This window comes from Leucoraja erinacea, chromosome 15 (assembly GCF_028641065.1).
Source record: "Leucoraja erinacea ecotype New England chromosome 15, Leri_hhj_1, whole genome shotgun sequence".
NCBI classification, from domain to species: domain Eukaryota; kingdom Metazoa; phylum Chordata; class Chondrichthyes; order Rajiformes; family Rajidae; genus Leucoraja; species Leucoraja erinaceus.
The window spans coordinates 22,751,507-22,775,438 of record NC_073391.1 but is presented as its reverse complement, the minus strand read 5'-3'; the positions used below and the strand labels follow the sequence as shown (position 1 = coordinate 22,775,438).

General features: G+C 40.2%; 1 protein-coding gene across 6 annotated transcripts in view; it reads left to right on the top strand.

The window, feature by feature from the left end:
- Window positions 1–23,620, top strand: part of ablim1b (actin binding LIM protein 1b) — a 249,596-nt gene extending 225,976 nt beyond the window's left edge. For 2 of the 6 annotated variants that reach the window (XM_055646911.1, XM_055646910.1), the window contains 4 exons: window positions 1,682–1,770; window positions 4,766–4,895; window positions 8,382–8,446; window positions 11,812–12,945. In XM_055646911.1, the coding sequence (XP_055502886.1) occupies window positions 1,682–1,770; window positions 4,766–4,895; window positions 8,382–8,446; window positions 11,812–11,931 (404 nt within the window). In that variant the 3' untranslated portion in view covers window positions 11,932–12,945. Of the gene's footprint in view, window positions 1–1,681; window positions 1,771–4,765; window positions 4,896–8,381; window positions 8,447–11,811; window positions 12,947–15,542; window positions 15,551–17,282; window positions 17,358–18,062; window positions 18,144–20,054 lie in introns of those variants that run through there. The other 4 variants (XM_055646907.1, XM_055646909.1, XM_055646912.1 and 1 more) reach the window with 3 other exon arrangements.
- The last annotated feature ends 312 nt before the right edge of the window (window positions 23,621–23,932 follow it).

The following is a 23,932-nucleotide window of genomic DNA, read 5'->3' as shown; positions in this document are numbered from 1 at the left end:
AACTTAAGTCAATTAATCTATTTTTAAATTAGTCTTTTAGATTCTGCATTATTACTATTTTATGTTCCAAAAGTCTTCACCACTCTGGTTGACTGATTTCATTCTTTGTCATCACTGCGAGCCTGGTGTCCGTAAATTGACCTTGTGTTTCTCATGTAATTGTACATCGCTTGTAGTTTGTAGGGATTTTTATCCAGCTTCCCTCAAACCACTGATTTCCTTCAAAACAAATGACAGCAGCTTCTCCAGTCCGCTTAATGTGGTTGAATATGTCAACTGGTACAGTTTATAAAAACCATGTTTTCTCTCGGCCCAGCCTCTTTGCTGAGTCTTGATTGTAGATGAAGCTTTTTGATATTTTAGCACAGATTCTTTAGAAGCAGAATTAAGATGTGAGAAAGGACAATTTTTACCATCATAAACTTCTCTCCAACTTCTGTGACTACACTGTGTTGCTACTCACTGTTCTTCACGCACCTGTGAATATTGTCTTTGACTAATTCAAGCACATGTCAATGTCGAACTTATGCAGCAGCTTAAATGCAGTACTCCAGTATGTTGGGACACTTTGTTGCTGGTTCAGTTGCAAGTCATCACAAGTGACTAAAGCAAAACTCTTAACTGTATGTGTAAAAAAAATAAGATGTCGAGATGACCTTTTGTTAGGACTTATGAAATCCTATTGAGCTTTACATTTAGCTTTGAAATCGTGAATAAAATAAAGGATATTTCCAGGTACATTGGTTTTGGATGAGTATTTTGTGACATAGAAGGTGTTTCTTCCTTTTAATAGTGAATCAATGCAGACTACCATGCTGTACCTACATCGCATTTATATTGGAAAGTTAATTGACTGTGAAGGCAGACATAACCTAACTACTGGGTACCCAACCCTTTCACCTACAGTGGAGAGAAAGTCAATTTAATTTGGGGTCCTACACTCAAGACATTGTTGGTGCGGTGATCATTGAATTGTGAGTGGGGTGGACATGTACCCTAGCTGAGGGCAGCACAGTGGCGCAACTCTGCCTTGCAAAGCCAGAGACCCGGGTTCGATCCTTACTATGGGTACTGCCTGTACGGAGCTTGTACATTCTCTCTGTGACCACATGGGTTTTCTCCAGGTGCTCTGGTTTCCTCCCACACTCCAAAGACATACATGTTTGTAGGTTAATTGGCTTCTGTAAAAATTGTAAATTGTCCCCTGGTGTGTAGGATAGTGCTTAGTGTACAGGGTGATTGCTGGTCGGAATGGACTTGGTGAACTGAAGAGCCTGTTTCCCTGCTGTATGTCCAAAGTTTTATTGATCCTAGCCTGGTCCTAGTCTTTTAAAGTCCTCTCTGGTCCACAAAAAAAATCCTACTTTAATTGTGTGGGATTAGGAGGAAGCACCTCGTCATTCTGGGGAACTAGTACAGTAATGATGCCCCTTGCTCAGGTCTAGAAACCTACTTATTTACAGCTTGCCTTGCATCAATGCTGGGTCAGATGCCCCACTTGACACTCGACACACCAAAGGCTGGACCACTTGTGTAGAATCAGGATTGGGTGATGGGGGCACAGTCACGGCACCTGCCAGATTCATGGACTTCAGCTCTCTTTGATCTGACCTATGGAAACACTGTCCCTCTGGCACCTTATGTATCTCAGATCTTCAAAGTTGTATTTTGTGACTGTCAGGAACAGACAGGAGGAGAGGCAGCGAGCGAGAAGAGGAGGATGAGGAAAAACTTAGACGCAGACAACTGCAGGAGGAGCAACTCAATAAAGTAAGTTTGACTTGTGTACTTAAGTTGTTAAAATTAAAATATACTATAAGAACAATGGCGTTTTCACCTTTTAGTTGTGTGCAGGTAAAGGCACCACAAATTACAAACTACAACTACAACCTTATCATGATGGATGAGGAATCCATAATTAATGTTTATGTGTGCCGGGAGCTACGTTTGCTTTGTTTCCAATGGGGCTAAACTGATATAAAGAGTATCTTTGTCATTTCTGTCTTTTAGCACAAATTAATTTTGTTGAACAGTACATATAAGGCACAATTTTTCTGTTCGAGGCAACTTTCAGATTAGTATGTGTTATTTTGAATGGCTTGGTTTACTTTTTGTTGTTGCCAGTATTATTTCCCTCGTCCAACTGTTCAACTTAATATTCATTGCATTACTTTATGATGTTATCGTTGTAGCTATAATGAACTTCAATGAGCAAACTTCAGCATAACTCAGAGCATTTTGTGTCCCTTTCTTTCCTCAAAGGTGAATATCAGTTGCCACTGCCCAAAAATGGCATCCATTTGTACTAGTTTATTATGCGTGAAGGAGAAAACAATAAATTAAATTGCTAGCTTTATTGATAGCCATTTCCTGTCTCCCCAAAACCCTCCCCAAAAAAAGATGCTTGAGGGTATACACTCTAAAATAGATTTTCACGGTGCATGAGTTGTCTGTGATAACATTAGCAATGTTTAGTTTAGAGATACAGCACGAAAACATGTCCTTCGGCCCACTGAATCCGCAATGCCCAGCGATCACCGCACATTAACACTACTCTACACACTAGGGACTATTTTATATTTTATTCCAAGCCAATTAACCTACAACCTGTAAGATTTTGAATTATGGGAGGAAACCGAAGATCTCAGAGAGGAACCCACACAAGTCACGGGGAGAACATACAAACTCCGTACAGACAAGACTCCTGATTTTCACGGTGCATGAGTTCATTTCTGTGATAACATTAGCAATGTTAGTTTAGTTTAGAGATACAGCACGAAAACAGGTCCTTCGGCCCACTGAATCCGCACTGCCTAGCGATCACCGCACATTAACACTACTCTACACACTAGGGACTATTTTATATTTTATTGCAAGCCAATTAACCTTCAACCTGTAAGATTTTGAATTATGGGAGGAAACCGAAGATCTCAGAGAGGAACCCACACAAGTCACGGGGAGAACATACAAACTCCGTACAGACAAGACTCCTGATTCAGATTCGAAGGCAGTACCTCACCACCACGCCACCGTGCCACCCATGATATTCATTTTGCTCATTCTTCTCAACCTCCTCTGTTATGTTATCCTGGACACCCTCTCCCCCTGTTTAGTTTAGTTTAGTGATACAACATGGAAACAGGCCCTTTGGCCCACCGAATCTATGCCGACCAGCGATCACCTCACACACTAGCACTGTCCTACACACAAGGGACAATTTACAATCTTCACCTAAGCCAATTAACCTATAACCGTGTACATCTTTAAAGTGTGGAAAGAAACCGGAGCACCCGGGTGAAACCCACATGATTGCAAGAAGAATGTACAAACTCCTTACAGAGAGCACCTGTAGTCGGGGTCGCTGGCTCTGTGAGGAACCGTGCCGCCCCCTATTTCCTCCCCATCATCACCACCACCACAATTTGCATCTCCCATCCATGTCAACGCAGTTCCCCCTCATTCTCAAGACGACCTACCATTATTGATTAGATTCCCCTGAGCCAATGCACCAGTCACACGGCACACATTCCAGTTGCCTGCTTCATTGTAGAGATTGCTTAAACAACAATAATTCATTTTTTAAACAAGGATGTCATGATTTTGTTTTGTTTTTTAATTTTGGAAGGTACCTAATCTGTCATTCATGGCAAAACATTGTGCCGAATTTGATGTGTAAGAAGGAACTGCAGATGCAGACATAAACTGCTGGAGTAACTCAGCGGGTCAGACAGCATCTCTGGAGAAAAGGAATAGATGAAGTTTCAAGTCAAGACCCTTCTTCAGGCTGAGAGTCTGGGGAGAGGAAAACGAGAGATATAGACAGTGATGAAGAGAGATATAGAACAAATGAATGAAAGAAATGCATAAAAGTAACAATTAAAATAGTAAACAGGCCATTGTCAGCTGTGTACTGGGTGAACACGTACAGACCATGAAACTCAACCAGACAACATTGAAACTGGTATGCCTTGGGTTGGGGAGGGATGTATACATAGAAACATAGAAATTAGGAGGATAGGCCATTCGGCCCTTCGAGCCTGCACCGCCATTTAATATGATCATGGCAGATAGAGGGAGGATGATAAACACAAGAAGCTGAAGTAACTCAGCGGGTCGGGCAGCATCTCTGGAGAAAAGGAATAGGTGACGTTTTGTGTCGAGACCGTTCTTCAGATTTCAGGATGACTTCAGAATCCTCAGGATGGAAGGGTTACTAATTAGATACCAGATAGAGGTGAAATCTGATTTCAAGGAATCCAGTTCTCCAGTTGCCTTTTGTTCCTCAATCATTGACTGAAACGCAACGTCATTTTTAATTTCAGGTGTACTTATTTCGCAAAAGAAAATGTGATAATATGAGATTCTGAAAGACCACATAAATACAAGTTTTCTTTCTTTTGGGTTCAAATAATCAATTATCACAATTGAAAAAAATTACAGAAAAAGGCCATCTTATACAGACTCCAGTTAATATAGTTCTCATTCAGCATTGTCATGGTTAATGCAAAGGAAATGAATTCTTAAATCAAAATAGAATTGTTTGTCTTGTACTCATGCCCACAACATACCACCACTTGTAATCTTGCTTATTGAAACAGTTCAAAGGAAAATGTGTTCAAATAGGAGCATAGTTCACAGTGGGGGGGGAATCAAGCTATGTTTAGCCAGGCTCAGTACAGAAGCTTCTACTCACTGATTTTGCAATGGTTACTATTGGGAGAGATTGCTCTGTTTATTTCTGCAACTGTTCTTTCTACATTGGCAGATCCAGTCAGGCCTTGGGAAACTGATCCTGAAGGAAGAGTTGGAGAAAGAGAAGCTGGCCCGCTTAGCATCACACACTCTCTCTGCCGATCATCCATTCAGGCATCGTTATGATTCAGCAGGGTGTGCATGTAAGAGCATAAATCAACAATCAAATGTTTGAGATGAATGGATTTCTTATTAAATATTAATAGTTCCTAATAGGCCTATGCACTCACTGTATGTGTAGTTTAGAGATAAAGCATGGAACCAGGCTCTTCAGTCCAAGCCCACGCCGACCATAGATCACAGTTCAAAAGTCATGGGTGCACAATTTGGCCATTCAGCCCATCAAGTCTACTACGCATTTAATCGTGGCTGACCTATCTATCCCTCGCAACCCCATTTTCCTGCTTTCTCCCTGTAATCTTTGACACCTTTATCAATCAAGTACCTAACGATCTCCACTTTAAAAATACCCAAAGACTTGGTCTCCATAGTAACAATGAATTCCACAGATTCATCACCCTCTGGCTAAAGAAATACTCCCTCGTCTCTTTCTAAAGATATGTCCTTTTATTCGGAAGCTGTGCCCTCTGGTCCTCGACTCATCTACTAGTGTAAACATCCTCTCTGCATTCACTATATTCCTGCCTTTCATGATTCAACGCTAATTCTATTTCACGGGGAGAACATGTCAACCTCCGCATAGACAGAGCCCAAAGTCAGGATTGGCCTCAGGAGCTGTGAGGTAGCAACTCTACCAGCTGTGCCACTGTGTATATCTTGTGAGATTCCCTTCTGCCATGCTTCACTATGTTAGAAAGTGGGCCTTTTATATGGAAACACAAGAGACTGCAGATGCTGGAATCTGGAGCAAAAAAACCCCCAAATGCTGGAAGAATTCAGTTGGTCAGGCAGTATCTGTGGTGGGGAAGTATTAGGTTGACCCAAAGCAGACACTAAGTTCTGGAATATCTCAGCAGATCAGGCAGCATCTGAAGATTCAGGCAGGCTGAAGAAATGTCCTGACCTGAAATCAGCTATCCATGTTCTCCAGAGATGTTGCCTGACCCGTTGAGTTACTCCAGCACTTTGTATCATTTTCTTTGTAAACCGGCATCTGCATTTCCTTGTATCATCAAGTATCAGGTTGAGACTGTTCATGTGAACTGAAAGAGTGAAGGGGGTGATAGCTTGTATAACGAGGTGAGGAAAGGGTTGAATCAAGACTTGGCACTCAATGGATGGATTCAGATGAGGTGGGATGGATGGAATTGGGGAAGAGAGAGCTGGAGATACCGAGGCTGAAACAAGGTTGGTGAGATATCCAGAGGCTGCAGATAACAGGAACTGATGGGAAAGGAAGGTAGATGGGACTAGATGGGAGAGGGCACCTGATGGAAGGAGTATGTAGCTGATGGGGAGAGAGAGTGAGTGGGAAAGAAGGTGGCGAAGAAGAGCATGGGGATCTGGGTGGTAGAGGACATGTTACCCAAAATTAAAGAATTAAATATTCATGTCATTGGGTTTTAAACTATCAAGATGGAACATGAGGTGCAGTTCATCTCATTTCACCATGCCCTGGGAGTGGAGGAAGCCAAGGACAGACAGGTATGGCCACGGGGAGGGGAGTTGAAATGACTAGCAAATGGGAACTCCTGCTGGCCTTGGCAGGCGGAGGGCATGTGCTTGGAAACCAGTCACATAGTCTGTACTTGGTCTCATCAATGTAGAGAAGGCCACATCAAGAACTCTGAATGCAATAGATGAGGTTGGAAGTGATGCAGGTGAAACTCTACCTCACCTGGATGGTGGTAAGGATTTGGGTGGAGGGACAGGTGTTGCACCTTCTATGGTTGTTGGGGAAAGTACCTTGAAAGGCGAAGGTGTGGGTTTCATAGTTTGGGTGGGGAGAGATGAGCGAACCTGGGAGTCATGGAAAGACTGGTCCTTAAAGAAAGGGATGAGGAGAGGAAGATTTGACAGTTGGTGTGACCATGTTGTGGCTGGTGGAAATATCTAAGGTTGATACGCTAGATGGAGGGGAAGGTTAAACAATGGGTCTCTATCCTTGATCTGGTAGGGGTTGTTGGGGGCGGGGAGGTTAGGGGTGAGGAGAGGTGGAGGAGAGTTGAGACCCGAGGTGCGAGAATTGGAGGAGATGTAGATGAGAGTATCATCAATCACAGAGAGTGGGAAGCCTGTTTTCTGAAACAGAGGACATCTCTGTTGCCCTGGAATAGAAGGTCTCATCTCAAGGACACAGGGGAAAGGAATAGCGTCCTCACAATAGTCAGAATGGGAGGAGCCCATCTAGGCAACTGGAGAGTGGAGCATAGAGAGTAAATGTCAGTGGATAGTTCATCTTTTGAGATGGATAAGGGGAGAAATGGGCCAAATGATTTTGAAGGCAGGGTGGAAGTTGATAGTGAAGTTGATAAAATTCCACTTTTCTGACAGGATGGTGCAGGAACCAGCACCAACACAGTTGTCAATGTAGAACAAAGTCTGTCACAAGTAGCCAATGAGAAGACGGACATAGCTGGGGCCCAGGCCCATGGCTCTTTTTATTTGCTTCATTTTTCTAATAATGAGCAGATAAAATAAATATTGAAGCAATTTAGTATCTATAAAACTTGCAGGTAATTTATGTTCTGGAATTTTTTTTTAATTAGTCACCATTTGTGTTTTTTGATTAGCTATATAGATATTTTAATTCTGTTTTAAAAATGATGTAGCAGTCAGCGTTACAGGATAAACTGCAGTGTGGGAGGATCTTGCCTCACCCCAACCTCTCGTCTCCAGCTTTCTCCTCCCTGTCGACCTGAAGAAGTGTCCAACCCATAACATTGTTGGTCCACTCCCCTCCACTGGTGCTGCTGAGTATATTATTATATGACCGAGTTACTACAGCACTTTGTCTTCTCCTCATGGTTACAGGAAACTGTTTGGCCCATTGAGCCTGTGTCGCCCCCAGGGATCTTCTGTTCTGCAGTGGAGATTATTTAGGCCCCATCCATAAGACCTTTATGCAATTTGCCCCACTTTGTTGGAAAAGGTGGACTACTCTATCCTGACCTCTGCAGAATCCTGCTATTATTCTAGGCTCAGCTAAAAGCAGAGAGGAAGTGCCAGAAAACAATTCTGCACTGGATTAGTTATTTGCTTCAAAGTAGAGCAGGAAATTGTGTGTGTTGATCCAGAGCAGGTCAGGTGCCAATTGATTGTGATAGCATCTCCATTCAGACAATACCTCTTATTGTGCTGAACAATTTGTAAAAGTAATGCATGTCCAAGCTAAGTGGATGTTTTGGGATGACATATCATAACTTTCAATCTGATTCGAACAACTTTTTTATTATTACTATCATGATTCCTACGTATAGTTCTTGGAAATAAGCTTCCAGTAACTGACTGTTGAAGTTAAGTTCACTTCTCACTCGGTCTGTTTTGTTTTAAACAATCACTCCTCTGCTATTTTTGATGTTATTATGTAATTAAAATGTTCAATGTTAGTTGTCGATTAGCTTTAATTGAAAAGTGGAAAGTTGTTTTAAAGGGTAATGTGACTTGTTTGATACCGCTGGGTTGATTCACTGCAGTTCTAATACAGATTTTATCACTCTGCTCTCTAGCCCTTCAAGCCTCTGCCTCAAAAACTTCTTCCCTCCCTGGTTATGGACGAAGTGGACTTCATAGGGTAAGGTTTAACCATCATGCAGCCAGCTTTACGTAAATGCAAAGGCAGAAAACCTATCAACAAATATTCCTGTTTATTTTTCATATATTCCCTTTACACTTTTGATATATTTTTGTACAGCAAGCACCTAACTTAGTTTTCAAGATACAGAGTAGAAACAGGCTAGGCTCTTCACCCCACCAAATCCCCGCCGACCAGCGATCACCCGTACACTATTCCTGTCTTACACACTAGGGACAATTTACAGAGGCCAATTGACCTATAAACCTGCACGTCTTTGGAATGTGGGAAGAAACCGGAGCATCCGGAGAAAACCCACGCAGTCAAAGGGAGTACATACAAACTGTACAGACAGCACCCGTAGTCAGGATAGAAGCCAGGTTTCTGCTGCTGTAAGGCAGCAACTCTACTGTTGCACCACTGTGCCATCCAACACAGAGGAATAATTTAATAACAAATGTAATTATGTGGTTTCTAGGCAATGGACAGTTCATGCCTGTCCACAATGCTATTGCTCGTGCAACACAGTTATTATAGTTTTGAGAATAAAAGTTCACTGTCTTAATGTGGTTGCTCCACATGTGAAAGTCATTATGCATTTTCTGAAACATAAACAGTAGCGTGCTGGGAATTCTCAGTAGCATCTGTGAAGCGAGATAGACCGTACACGTCAATGAACTTTCATCAGGACGCCTGCACACTTTTGCATTTGGTCTTTACTTTAGTTTACTTATGAGATACATCGTGGAAACAGGCCCTTCGACCTACCAAGTCCATGTCAACTAGCTATCCCCATACACCAGCACTATGCTACGCTCTAATGACAATTTATAATTTTAGTGAAGCCAATCAATCCTCAAACCTGCATCTCTTTGGAGTGTGGGGAAAAAACGCACGCAGTCACAGGGAGAATGTCACAGGTCGTCAGGATCGAACCCACGTCTCTGCCGCTGTATGGCAGCAACTCTATTGCCGCACCACTATACTGCCCTTAGGTCGATAAAGAAATAGAATATACCATTCATTTGGTTTTTATCTCAACTATCTACCCTCTCTGGCCATTGATTCCATATAGCCACAGTGCCCCAAAGATTTCTATTACATCTTTTCCCTCTCACCTTAAACCCATGCCTAATAAATGTGAATTCATGAGCCTCCAGGTATCCAACTTGTGGTAGCCCCTGATAGTTATCACTCCATCCTCTGGCTTTTTAACCACATCTGAGATTGAAGCAGCATAACTTTGTACCTGTTTTTAGAAAATCAGTGTTCATCTCAGATAAATGCATTCGTGCCATTTGCACCAAAATGTAAAAAGGTGGCACAGCACAGAAAGAAAGTAGAGAAATTCAACATTAAAAATAAATCAACCACATAGTGCTGTAATCTTGAAATAGCATAGTTGCTCCTAAATAATAAATCCAACAGCCTTGGTTGTGGTGAGGGATTAGTTTGATATTAAATGTTGTGGTTGTCCACAACAAAGGATGAGGGTGGGTGACCAACAAGTTGCTGTTTTGTGTCTCCTGGCAACTGACCAAAAGCAGCATTCCTAGAGTTCCCTCACCACGGTTTCACGACAACAGCTATATCATGGAGTCATAGAGAGATATACAGAATGGAAACAGGCCCTTCGGTCCATCACTATGTGCCAACCATCAACCACCCATTTACTCCAATCCTAAATTTTCATTATCTCCCACCCCCTGAGATTCGATTACTCATTCGCACACAATTCAAGAGAATTTTATTGTCATATATCGCGAAACGGAACAGTAAAATTCTTACTTGCAGCAGCACAACAGATATGTGAACATAGTTTTCTGTAAACACCATAATATACTATAAAATATAAAACCTACAAGCAATAATAGTGCAAATATAACAACAATGTCCTCGCATCAATGTGGTTCAGAGCTTATTTGGAGGTTATGGTGTTTAATAGTCTGATGGTTGTAGGGAAGGTGCTGTTCCTGAACCTGGTCGTTAAAGTTTTCAGGCTCCTATACCTTCTTCCCGTTGGCAGTAGTAAAATTAGTATGTAGCCAGAGTGGTGTAGGTCTCTGATGATGCTGGCTGCCTTTTTATGGCAGCAACTGCTGTAGATCCCTGTGATGGTGGGGAGATCAGTACCTGTGACGGACTGGGCGTTTTTCACTACTTTTTGCAATCTTCTTCGTTCCCGGGCAGTCGAGTTGCCAAACCAGTTCATGATGCCTGTAATAGGCAAATTACAGTGGCCAGTTAACCAACCAATCAACCAACCCACATATCCTTTGGGAGACGGGGGGAACACACAAGGATGAATCCAAGATATTCCCAAGGAGAACATGCAAACTCCACACAGGCAGCACCAGAGGTTGGGATTAACCCGTGTCTGATGCACTGAGGCAGCAGTGCTGCTTACTACACCAGAACATTTGAGTCTTGATTCCACATCGTTTAGGAATGCTGTTGCATTTAGTTCACTGAAAATGGCCAGATGATTACCACTTCCTTTAAAGCAAAAGCTTTAGTAACAAAGCGAAATGAGCAAGAAGAAACTCTTCTGCTTCTAAAGAAATGTATCGTTAGTGGGAGGGAGAGGGGCGATTAATGGGATGTTTCCCTTTGAGCGTTAATTATTTAACTAATAACTTGAAAAATACACAATAAGAAAGCTCATGCTTCAATTACTATTGTAGAGTGCAAATGTCAGCTCTGAATTTATAATTACAGGATTAAGCAGTTGCCGAAAGGATTAAAGATGGATATCATGTCACACATGAACAATAATGGCAGTGTCTTACTGCTGGCAAGCTCGGAAATACTTCCTACACACATTGTAATCATTAACCAGCCTTGAAGTGAAGCTGAAGTGCCCAGTGGGACTTGGATAGTTCCAGGACAAAGCCTTTACTTGCAACCAGTCGGATTTATAGGTGTTGTTAGGGATGACAACATTGGACAAGGTGTAAATTGGGTGGCTGGCCTCAACATGTCCTATGGGTGGCAGTGTACTCAATTCAAAATGAATGTTAAGTATCCAGGTTAAGAATAAACAAAAACAATTCAATCAATTTCAGTTTTGGATTGAACCAGAACTGTGTTGGGGAAATTCTACCAGTGGACAATCATAGTGATACCTAATTTAAATTTGATGGCAGCATGAATTTATTAAATCACATGCAATTGTTCAAAAGTCAGTAATGAGTATTAGACAGCATGAGGCTAACTACTCGCTCTGTGTGATATGTGTATATATTTATTGTAGAACATAGCCGTGCAATTATAATTCTATGGTAACCAGTAGAGAAATATTAAAAATGTCAACTGACTGCATCATCAACCTGCATGGACTGATTGCACATTCTTCTTTTTGCCAGCCACTGTCGACAGATTTCACCCAGTATGACAGCTACAGTGATGTAAGCGAAGGTGTCAGAGGTAGGGATGCCCTTTCTTGTGTTTCTGTTCATATCTGCTCAGTTTATAACTCTGTATAAATTCAGTAGTACTTAACTCTTATTAAGTGGCATCTCCAAATTCTGCTCCAGGCATGCATGTATGACTTTAACTCAATACTCTGGATATCCATTGCTCCATTATAAGCAGATTTGATGCTGTTCCTGTACCATGTCCTCTACCTCTGTGCATGTTGTCAGAGCTAGTGCTCAATGAGAGATGGAGGTATCTGCCATAATGTGGTTAGCATTATAGAAACAAAATGCTGGAGTAACTCAGCGGACCAGGCAGCATCCCTGGATAGAAGGAATGGGTGATAATGGGTTAGCATTAGAATGATTTAGTGGTATTGATAGACAAAAGCAGTATGTGGTAGATTATAGGAAAACTGGCACCACAACACGCAAATGATAACATTTCCAATAGCAACTTTGTTAATGATTTTTCATGTAAACTAGTAATTATAGTGCATTACACATTCATGTATCTTCAACTATCGGATTGGTGCATGAGAATGTGACCACATTCAAGTTTTCTCTGCAAATCGTACAGTCATGATTTAAAATACATTTGCCATCCATGGAGCAAAATTACAGAGTTCCTTGCCCAATAATCATACGAGGATCTCTGACACAATGACTGCAGTGGTCCAACAAGGTTGCTCCCAACCACAGCCACTACCACCTTCTCAATGGCACTCAGGAATGGGGGACACATGCTGGTCAGCCATCATCACATTGAATGGCGGTGATGGCTTGTAGGGCTGAATGGCCTACTTCTGTACCTATTGTCTGATCTAGTTACTGCCGCAAAATAATAAAAAATAATGAGTGCCCAATGCCAGTATCAAATTCATCCAATATGTAACGGTAGTTCAACTAAAATTTGTGTTGCAGTTCAGCTGCGAAATAAAAAGCTTGCATTCACGATTCCATCACACTATTTTGTGTTGCAATGAAATCAAGTTATTTTAACAGTTCCAACACTTTGTCAGGTTGAGAAAATCGGAAAATCTGTTTGAATACATGGCCAACTAGGAACCCCAACTTTATTGGACATGTGTCTTTGTTAATTGCCCCCCCCCCCCCCCCTTCTAAAATAGGGGGTTTACCAGATTATTTCTCAAACAACAAGCTGCAAATTGGCCATCTTTTCCATGGCTCTTTAGACCTGAATGGATTTAAGTGGTTGCTGTCCCATCCGCCGAGGGTAAAGGAGGTAGAGGTGTTAAGGATGTCAATGGGGTTACAAACCTACCTACTCAGCCCTGACTGCCTTCTTGCATACACCAGGCTAGTCTTGGTGAAGATAAACATTCTGTCTAGCATTACCCCCCCAAGCTCTCTCTTGCATTGGGAACGGGATTGGTGATTGCAAAGAAGGATCATGATTAAATATTCCTGGTAGTTGGATGGTTTGCATGCTGTGAGATGGAGAGGAATGTGACCTAAAGATCAGAAAGCTAGGGCTGAACAAGGAAAATTGCAGATCATTGTATTTTGCTGGTCCACTGATTTTATATTTTAATTATTGCATGTAATGTTCCAATTAGGAGTCCATAAATGCATTACAGTTTTTGAAGGTGAGCATTTTATGTTGAACAATCTTTTCCTGAGGGGAGGGGAGACCTAATAGAAGTATATAAAATTATGAGAGGCATATATAGGGCAGACGGTTGGAACCTTTTTCCAAGGATGGAAATGTCAAAGACTTAAGTTTAAAGGAGATGTGTGGGGCAAGATTTTTATACAGAATGGTGTTTGCTGCCAGTGGTGGTGGTGGAGGCAATAAGGTAATGGCATTTCAGAGAATTTTTGGATAGGCTTATAGATATGCATGGAATAGATGGATATGAATCACGTGCAGGCAGAGGAGATTAGATTAAGTTGGCATCGCAATGTTCGGCATGGACATTGTGGACCAAACGGCCTGTTCCAATGATACACTGTTCTATGGACATCATCCTAAACAATTGGAACACTGATTTGTGTGCGTGGCACCGCACCTGAATGCTTACCAGAACCTTACTGCTTTACATCCCCTCCATCATTTCAAGGAACTGCTTTTCGCTGGATATCAAAGGACCACCGTTACAGTAATGATCTGTGCCCCACATTGTTCCAATGAAAATGTTATTCTCTTCCTTTAAACAAATGGATTTCATTAACATTCCTAGTTTTCGCACGGATTTTCACTGCTATATAAAACATTATAGCTTGGCTTACTGTAGCTTCTGCATTCTAATCTACAGCCAATGCATTTTCACACCGTTTATATTTCCAAGTTCATCACTAGCAACTTTCAGGAATTACCTTAAGAAGAAAAAAAAATAGCATTCTTTTCCCCTGTAGGCTGAAGTGTGTGTCAGAGACTGTTGCTATTGTTCTCGGGTACATCATGCAAGAGTCTCCGAGCTCCTTTCACTCATAGTTTGGCGCTGCCACCTAGCAGTTGGAAGCAGAACAGACCATGGCTCTTGTTCAATGTTGCGGTAAATCACATTAATAGAATTCTCTGTTGGGCAGATGTAAAAATCCTTTAGCTATGGGGCCCCTTTTCACCAAGTCCAATTAGCCGACGTATGTTCAGTCCAAAGGAACTGGGGGAGGAGAAGACTAAATGACCTTAACAACCTGCACTCACATAGCCCAACCTGGTACTGTACCCCAGTCAACAATTGAAATTGGGCTCTTTGCAAATGATGGGGCATGATCCAGAAATGTCTGTTTCTGTTATTTTAATGAGATATTATTTCAACACCACATTGATGAAACAATAAACGGAGGAATTTAATGTGATTTAATTAGATGGATCCAAGTCTCAACTATAGTGCTGGGTAAAGGATGGGAAACTAAACTGAGATCCAGCCATGTTGATGTAAACAACTAACAAAAATGAGTTTATTCACAGTCATTGTAAAAAGAACAATAGACAAATCTAACTGAAGCCTGGTCTTAATGCAACACGAGCTAAATGATACAACATAGAAACAAGTTATTTGTCCCACCATGTCCCACACCAACAGTGGGTACCCATCCATTTTAATTCCATTGTGCAGCATTTGACATTTAACCTTCTGGGCCGAGGCAATTTAAGTGCTTGTCGAGACATTTAAATGCTGTCAACAACTCTCCGGCAGTGCATTTAATGCACTAAGCTGAAAAATAAAATGGATGTGACAGTGACTGGTCTAATTTCATCAAGGGGACGAGAGCATTTTGTTCTGAAATTTAAAAAAAAGTTTATATTTTTTTAAATCTCAGCAGACAAAAATCACAGCTGAGGAAAGGTGGAGTGTTTCTATCTGAACAGATGGATGAGTTCCGATTAACTCCATGCTGCTCAGAAACGTTTTTCAGTCCTTGTTCTGTCCGGTTCTCAAGGTACCTGGCAGGTGGGTGTTGATCATCTGACACTGTTTTCCCAGCCCTGCTGCAACATGATGGTTGGACATGGAGGTGTATTGATGGTGATTGGGGAAGGGGCTTGTGTGCTCACCATCCATCCTGTAAAAAGTGATTAGATCCTTACAACAGAGTACGGTCATCAGTGTATTCATTCGTCAGGTAAATTAGTCATTGTGCAATGACGTGTACAAAATGAGTAGCCAACGAACACCAAAGTAATTATGTTATTTTCTCTTTTTTTCCAGAATCCCTGGTATGTTGGTGACATTTAAGAAACTTCAAACCGAACACTAAGGGGAAAAGACTAACATTTTACACATTTTTATTTTCCTTATTTATGCTGTATTGTGACTCAAAAGAGATACATACATTAATGTTAAGATGATCAAGATGCATCAACAATGTATTGTTACATATAAATATTGGGGTTTTTTTGCAATTTAATATTATGTTTTTATTTTCAGTAGGGCTTTTAAATTATCAAGGTTTTCTATTCTAATAAATTAAGAACAAATAAGCAGGATCAAAATCTATATTTTTTAACATTCCGTTCAATAGCTGAGTTGGTTTAAATCTTCTGAGGAATGAAATAGCAATAGGTGCAGGCTTATGGGTAGGCACTAAAGTGGGTTAGTATTGAAACACAAGAATCCAAACTTTTTTATCGTTCTTCAAACCAACAGTCGAAACATGCATATAGTTAATCTGTACATTTTTTTAAAAAGACATGGCATAATGTATTGCTCATTTCGCGTTTTGACCAGTAATTTTATTCACACTTCTAATCCTCTTGAAATAAATACTGTAACAATAGGCCAGATGTCCCTGCAGCAAATTCTTTGGCATTCCACCCTGTTTATTTTCAATGTATTGTATTCAAATGAGTGTTTGAATTGGCACTGCTGTTCAGGATTGTTTGGTCAGGGCTTGCAGTGGTATGTGAATCAACTTTCCAAAATGTTGTTGAGTTTACCTAAGCCCTGGGGGGGCAAAGGGGAGTTGCACTTTGTTTGTGGAAACAGGTAATTCAAAATGTTCACAGAACATTTTTCTCTGTGGATGTAAAGCTCCATAGTAGCTTGATGTAATAACCACAGGGTTGAACTGCCTGGATTTCACTGTACATTTATGGTGCAGTTGCAACAATATTTGTAAAACAGGCTCTTTTCCAAATGATGCTATATTTAAATTGTAAGTGCAGCTCAAATGCAAAGCAACTTCTATCTTACATGTAGATTTGTACAATAAGACAATTATGGGGGTGCTCTCGAATTAGTAAATATTATGGTTGATCCCTCAGTACTATAATTGCAAAAGACAACCGATAGCGTACAATGAGTGTAATGTAAAAGGGTCTCTCCAGAGATACAGTCTTTCCCGCTGAGTTACTTCCAGCATTTTGTGTGTAACTTCATCTTTTTTGTGTTCTGTGTGGAACTTGGAATGTACTTTTGCATGTGTGTTGTTCGTCTTTTATGAAATGCTATTCATTAGTTCCTTGCAGTTCAGTAAAACAAAATGGTATTGAAGTATTACAGAGTCATACAGCATGGAAACAAGCTCTTCAGCCCAACTTGTCCATGCCAGGCAACATGTCCCATCTACACTAGCCCCACTTGACTGTGTTTGACCTATATCCCGCTAAACCTATCCTATCCATGTTCCTCTCTAAATGTTTCTTAAACGTTGCAATCATATCTGCCTCATGAACCTCCTCTGGCAGCTCATTCCATACGCCCACCATCCTTTGTGTAAAAGAAAAGTTATCTGTCAGGTTCCCATTAAACCTTTCCCCCCTCACCTTATTCATGCATGCATTTTGGAAAAACAAGACACAAAATGCTGGTGTAACTCAGTGGGTCAGGCAGCATGTCTGAAGAATATGGGTAGGTGATATTTTGGGTCGGGTCCCTTTTGGCTGCTACCATGCATTGTGGACATGTGTAACAATCAGAACAACATCTGTATCTCATTATCTCTTCCAGCCTCCACAGGAGGGAGCTACACAAGGAACAAGAATGGACAGGGGAGTTTCAATGCCTAACATGCTGGAGCCAAAGGCAAGTCCAAAGAAATCAGGTTATTTTAAAGTGTGGTAAAATGAGAAACAAATATGATCTTGGTGCAAATAGAGTCATACACTGTGGAAGCAGGCCCTTAGGCCAAACCTGCCCTCACCGACCAACATGTCCCATCTACACTAGTCCACCTGCCTGTGTTTGGTCCATATCCCTCTAAAACTGCCTTATCCATGTACCTGTCTAAATATTTCTTAAACGTTGCGATATTACCTGCCTCGAATATCTCCTCGGGCAGCCCAGTCCATACACCCACCACCCTTTGTGTAAAAAGTTACCCCTCGGGTTGCTATTAAATCTTTAACCCCCTCCTCCCCTCACCTGAAACCTATGTCCTCTGGTTCGTGATTCCCCTAATCTGGGCAAGATTTTGTACACTTTTATAAGATCACCCTTCATTCTCCTGTGCTAGCCTGCTCAGCCTCTTCCTATAGCTCAAGCCCTCGGGTTCTGGCAACATCCTCGTAAATCTTCTCTGCACCCTTGCGATCTTGATGATGAAATTACGAAAATCCGCTTAACTAAACTGAAAACCTCAAGTGTCTCTCAGGCAAATGTGGTCTGTAGTGAAGCAAATGTTTGTAGGTGGAATAGATTATAAAGGTGGAAGATCTTTGCCATACAAAAACTTTACTTGGTAGATTATACTGAATTTCTGGTAACATTGCAATTTTTCTTCCACTACAGATTTTTCCTTATCAGGCCCTTTCTGTGACCAACAGAGGACGCAACAAACTACCAAGAGGTATAGACAGAACAAGACTGGAGGTGAGAATGCAGGATACCCCATTGAGCTATGGAGAAATAAACTGTTGTAACTAGAAGCAGGAATACCTGTAAGACCTGTCAAGCTTGGTCCACCACTCAATAACACCATATGACAGTATAGCACAGGAACAGGCTCATCAGCCCCCAATGTTTGTGCTGAACATAATTTCTAGCTGAATTGATCTCATCTACCTGTGCGTCATCCATCCCTCTGTTCCCTGAACTTCCACATGCTCAGCTAAAAGCCTTTTAAACACCACTATCATATCTGCCTCCACCACCGCCCCTGGCAAAGAGTTCCAGGCCCCCACCAGACACTCTGTGGAAAAAAAACTTGCCTCGCGCATTAAACTTTTCCCCTGTCACCATATAGCTACGCCCTCTAATGTTTGACATTAATTCTCTGGGGAAAAAGGTTCTGACTGTCTACCCTATCTATGCCTCATAATGTTATATCAAATCTTCCCTCAACACCTGAGGTTCCAGAGAAAGCAATCCTTGCCTATCCAACCTCTCCCTGTAGCTCCTCTAATCCTGGCAGCATTCTTTGTGCCTCCACTACACCTTCTCCAAAGCTTCCGCATCTACACGCAACATTCCAAATGCGGCCCATCCAAAGTCCTCTAGAGCTGCATCATGACTTCCTGATGATTGTATTCAATGTCCCTGGTATCCAATACCAATGAAGGCAAGCATTTCATATGCTTTCTTTACCATCCTCTCTACTTGTATTGCCACCTTTAGTGAGCTATGAAAATGGACTCCAACATCCCTCTGCACATCAACTTTGTTAAGGGTCTTGCCATAAAATGTATAAAGATCATGGCTGAACATGTGGTCAAATCTATTTACCTGCTTTTCACCATATAACTTGGAGCTCAAAAGGCTGTCAATCGCATACATGGCGATAATTGATGACTGAGCATCTATTGCCCTATGTGCTAGTGAATTTCTAAAATTCACAACTAACTACATAATTAAAAAGATTCTCAATACTAAATGGCTCTTATCCTGAAAATGGGTTTAATCTCTCCACTGAGAGAAGAACAGCTCTGTGACCTTTCTGGTAAAACCTCTCAGTTCTGCATTTAACCCTATTCTACTGGCACGTGAAGCTCTTCTTCCAAATCTGAACCAACCCCAAAACACTCCCACATGGAAAGCAACCTGGACAACGAGAAGGAAAATCACCCAAGAACAGAACAATATGAGGTGCTAATGTAGTCTTGCATCCACAATGTGAGGGTGAGCCACTGAGCTTTCATTACACAAATAAAGATGTGGGACACCATTTCTCCTGTCTAGGCAAAGAAACGTCCAGTTCAAACATCACAGCATTTTAATAGCTTATTGAATTATGCCAGACTCATTGTTGCCTTCCCCCATTTTCTGAGAGAAGTATTGTCAATAATACTCATTCTTTAATTGGAAAAACATTTTCCATCATTTGTCTAATTGTCCTGTAAATGTAGGATTTGTTTTTCTTCTGGTCCTCCCTCATCTCACACCTGCTTAATACTTTAATTCTCTGACACCAGAGACCAGCTGTGTGAATCACCATCCTCTCACTCCATTAATAATCTTGCGACTAAATTGAACCAAATACTCAAAATACAGTATCATTGAAATCAGATTAACTTATCCCCAATTTTGTCCAAAGTTACAATCGTCAAAATTAGCATTGTGAAACTGTGCATTGTTTCTGAAAAGCAATGTATTTCAAGTCATTGTTGGTTGAATTCTGAGGGAGAAATTGCATTAGGATGGAACCATACTCAATAAGTTAGGAGTATGTGGCAGCATATCAACAAGGAGCGAGTTGTATTATAAATGTAAACTTTATAACATTGTTCAAATACAAGTGGATATTAATAACTGACATTTCTTCATCAATTTAATTTACTCTTTCAGCGTTACCTGGCTCCTGAAGTTTTTCACCAGCTCTTTAATATGACTATCCAGGAATTTGACAGATTACCACTCTGGAAGCGCAACGAGTTAAAGAAAAAAGCTCACATCTTCTAAACTACACAATGCATGTTGGAAATGGGGCAATCTTGAGTCTAAATATCAGCGTAATATTTTGTGAGGAAGGAATTCCAGCATTATCAATACAAAGTCTTCTCACGCTACAGCCGATAACCAGTGAGAGGACCGTGGTTAGATCCACATATAAAAATTGCTAAGATTTCAATCTGAGAATTCCATCAATATTTCCTTAACAATGTGACTCAGAAGTAATATCTCTTGTTAAACAATAAATTGCTCTGATCTTTATAGAGTCATACTAGATTGAAAATTGGATTGAGTTGAATGACATTTTATTTTCTAAAAAAATTGGAGCACTGTTCTTTGGAAACAGGTTTTAACATTTAGCCATACTGCTCGAAGGAAAGTGTAGCAACTTGTGTTCTCTGCCTTGCACGGTGAAAGCATGGGTATGGCAGGTAGTGGGAGAGAGGGGAATTAATTTGAAACTGGTTTGTGCACAGGTTACGCTTTGAGCTTTATTGATTGAAATCTTTTACACCGTGTGCTGTAGTTGAAAGTGTGTATGCACATCTGCTATATCTGGTAGTCATGCCAGAAGGCAATGTATAAGAAAAATGGAGAGGAAAAAATGCTCTTTAAAGTTTCAGCTAACTTCGGACAAAACATTTAGCTTCATAACCAATATTAATACGTTATTTTATTAATTTGTATTGAAAACAAAACAAAAGAATGTCAGAGTTACTGCCTGAGTATTTTGTATCAGTATCACATTGTTACTTGTGTTTGTACCTGCCTTAATGTGACATTGTCATTTGCACTGAAACCCTTGGTACCAGGCCGATCCTTTTATGCATTGTGCATTTGAGACATCACAAATAGTCAAGGAATGCCTCTTGCATATCAAGTCCTCGTACTCTCAATTAATAGGGCAGTTCTTCTTTTCCATATCATTCCCAGATTTGTAATGAATGGTCTGGAAATTGCACTGTGATGAGATTAATTAAGAATGTGTTTGTATGCAATTCCTCTACGCTATTTTAATGGAGGCAGTAGTTTGTTTGAAGTCAGCAGATTGTCTCTTTTATAATAGTGCGCAAAGTAATTGGATTCAATAACGCTACACTGTATAATTTATAAACTAATATCCTCCTTATGTTTTTTAAAATGGGATTTAGTCTTAAAGTTCTGCAGTGTACCTGCCAAAGATTTGTTTTGGAGTGCTTCTGAAAGAGTGGAAAATTTGATCCAGTTTCCTTACAAGAACTGATTATTTGCTTATGTCTATACAATGTTATGGAATCAATTCAAAGTAGGCATGCCACATAAACTAAATTTTAGAAACTGTATTTTAATAAATAGTACAATTCTGTAGGGCTAAGTGGTACAAAGTAAAGTACCTTTTCCTATTTGTACACATTCTTTTTTTTTCTTGTATAAATGTATTTATGCAAGATTCTATTTATTAGTTAATTTCATTGTCTGCTTCTATTATGTCAAAGCAAGAAGCCCCTTATAAATTTGTCAACACATCACAGATGCTGCATGACCCACTGAGTTACTCCAGCTTTTTGTGTCTATCTTCAGTGTAAACCAGCATCTGCAGTTCCTTCCTACACATCTTAAAGCCAAGGGTGAGATTGCCATTTATCAGGCAAATGGGCGCTTATATTTCAAACATTTTTTATGGAACCTTTTCATTAAATATTCAGAAAATGATTTTGTGGTAAAAATACAAACTCAAGGCAATTAAGATTAATGAACACAACTAACATGTTGATGTTTCAAACCCAAATATTAAATTATGTATTTTTAAAGTTTTCATTGATGAAATATGAATGTTTTGAGTGAATTTTCCCTATTTTCTTTTTTTTTTCTTCTGTGTTTAACCTAAACAAGTCAAGTCTTGCTGCATTGGTTTCAGTGCTTCTGAACTGAGTGGGTTATGAATTTGTTCTGGCCAGTAGCAAATCACCTGCTTTCACGCTGTATAGAAAAGTCTTGGTTATGAAGTCAATGGAAAAGAGAACTGGGTCAGGTTAAAAATGGACTGTGCCCCATTTGTATTTCTGCCTGAGTTGCCCAAATTATACCTCGGAGTTTCTAATAGTGCACTTACATGCAGTGTTTAGTGTGGGTGTGCTGATGTGCTGAAGATATAAACTGTGTGATAAGCAGCTAATTTCAATATGAAGCAGACCCACTCCTCACTTCAGTGTACAGTTAAGCCTACATTAGATTAGGTTATATTTATATCAGATTTATATCAATACTAATTGTATAAAAATCAGACAAATAACATGAAGCTGTTGCAATTGCCATGCAAAACAAATATCTACTTTGACTTTTATGTTATGATTTAACGATAATTCCATAGCTCCAGGTCCCACATCGTGACATTGTTTTGGGTGCAATAGAATAAGCCCTATTCACAAACTGTGCTATTTATAATGATTGCTAAAATTTCTGCTGATTAAACAACCAAATAGAAATTGCTTTATAATAGCAGTAGATCAAAGAAAAAAAAGTTTAACGTCCAAAACTAAAAATAAAATGTCAAATGTTGGAAATTCATAGTCGGTCAGGTTAACCCATACCTGATGCAGACTATTTCGGTTCTGATGATGAGCCTTGCCTAAACAATCAGTTGCTAAATGATCTGGTTATTTGCCAATGCATTTCGACTTTCAAGGGCTGACTTTACTCTTTCCATTCCACATGTTCCCCCAAAGTGTGCTCTACCTGACATGACTTGAATCTTTCGTATTTAGAACCATCATTTGTCTCTCACACGCATAAAGACACATTATTAAACTTCAACCACAATATTAAGGAATGTGGTAACAGTTATCTACCAAGGTGACTGAGACCTGAGAGTTTCCCTCGCATAGAATCGTTGTACATAAGCACTTCACCTCCCTTCGATCGACTAGGGTAATAAATCTCTGTGGATTTATTACCAAAGAGATTTCTATTTCTCCTTTAGATTTGCTCCTGGAAACTGAAGTGTTCCTTTGTCACAAAGCAAAGGTAAAAAAGGTTTCATAAACCCTTCTAGGATTACCTTTTTTTTGCCCAGCAAACCACAGTGAATATATGCATGATGTCTGGTGTGATCCTTTTAATGAGTTTGCTTGTTCTTTGGCAAAGGATTTAATTTTTAAAGCAGAAGTCTGTCTATTCAGTCCTCTCTCTAATTTGATAGAATTTGATATACTGGATGAAATTTTTGCAAAAGACTCATCTGGATTGTTTCTACAATTACCAGTTCATTTCTGTTCTGTATACTTTGTGCTTTGCACCTGCACAGCTAGCATTTTAATTATGTAAAATATTTAATTTCTCAAATGATATTCAGAAATTCCATAGCAAAGAAGTATTATGTTATTGTAACGGCTAAGGAAATGTGGCTAGCTTTACATTACATTTAATCTTGCTTTCAGTCCATCAATGATTGCCATTAATAAAGCAATGTTATTAGTGTTTTATTTATTGCTTTCCCTCGTTAAATTGTCGCTCTAATGTCGTATGAACAAGCGTGAAGAATCACATTGACAATCAGTATCTCTGTTGCACAATGAATGTGCACATAGTGCGCATATTGTCAGAGTCCACTTTTGTTTACAGTCACCGGGGCATGCCTTGTGCTTGCTTGATTATAATTAATGAAAAGCTAATGTGTGTTGTGCAATATGGAGCAAATATAGAAGTAAATTAACAGCAGTCTGGGCCTCGGTTAAATTGGACGTCATTGTTAATGTTATTGTAATGTGTAACATGATTTAATAATTGGTTCGGAT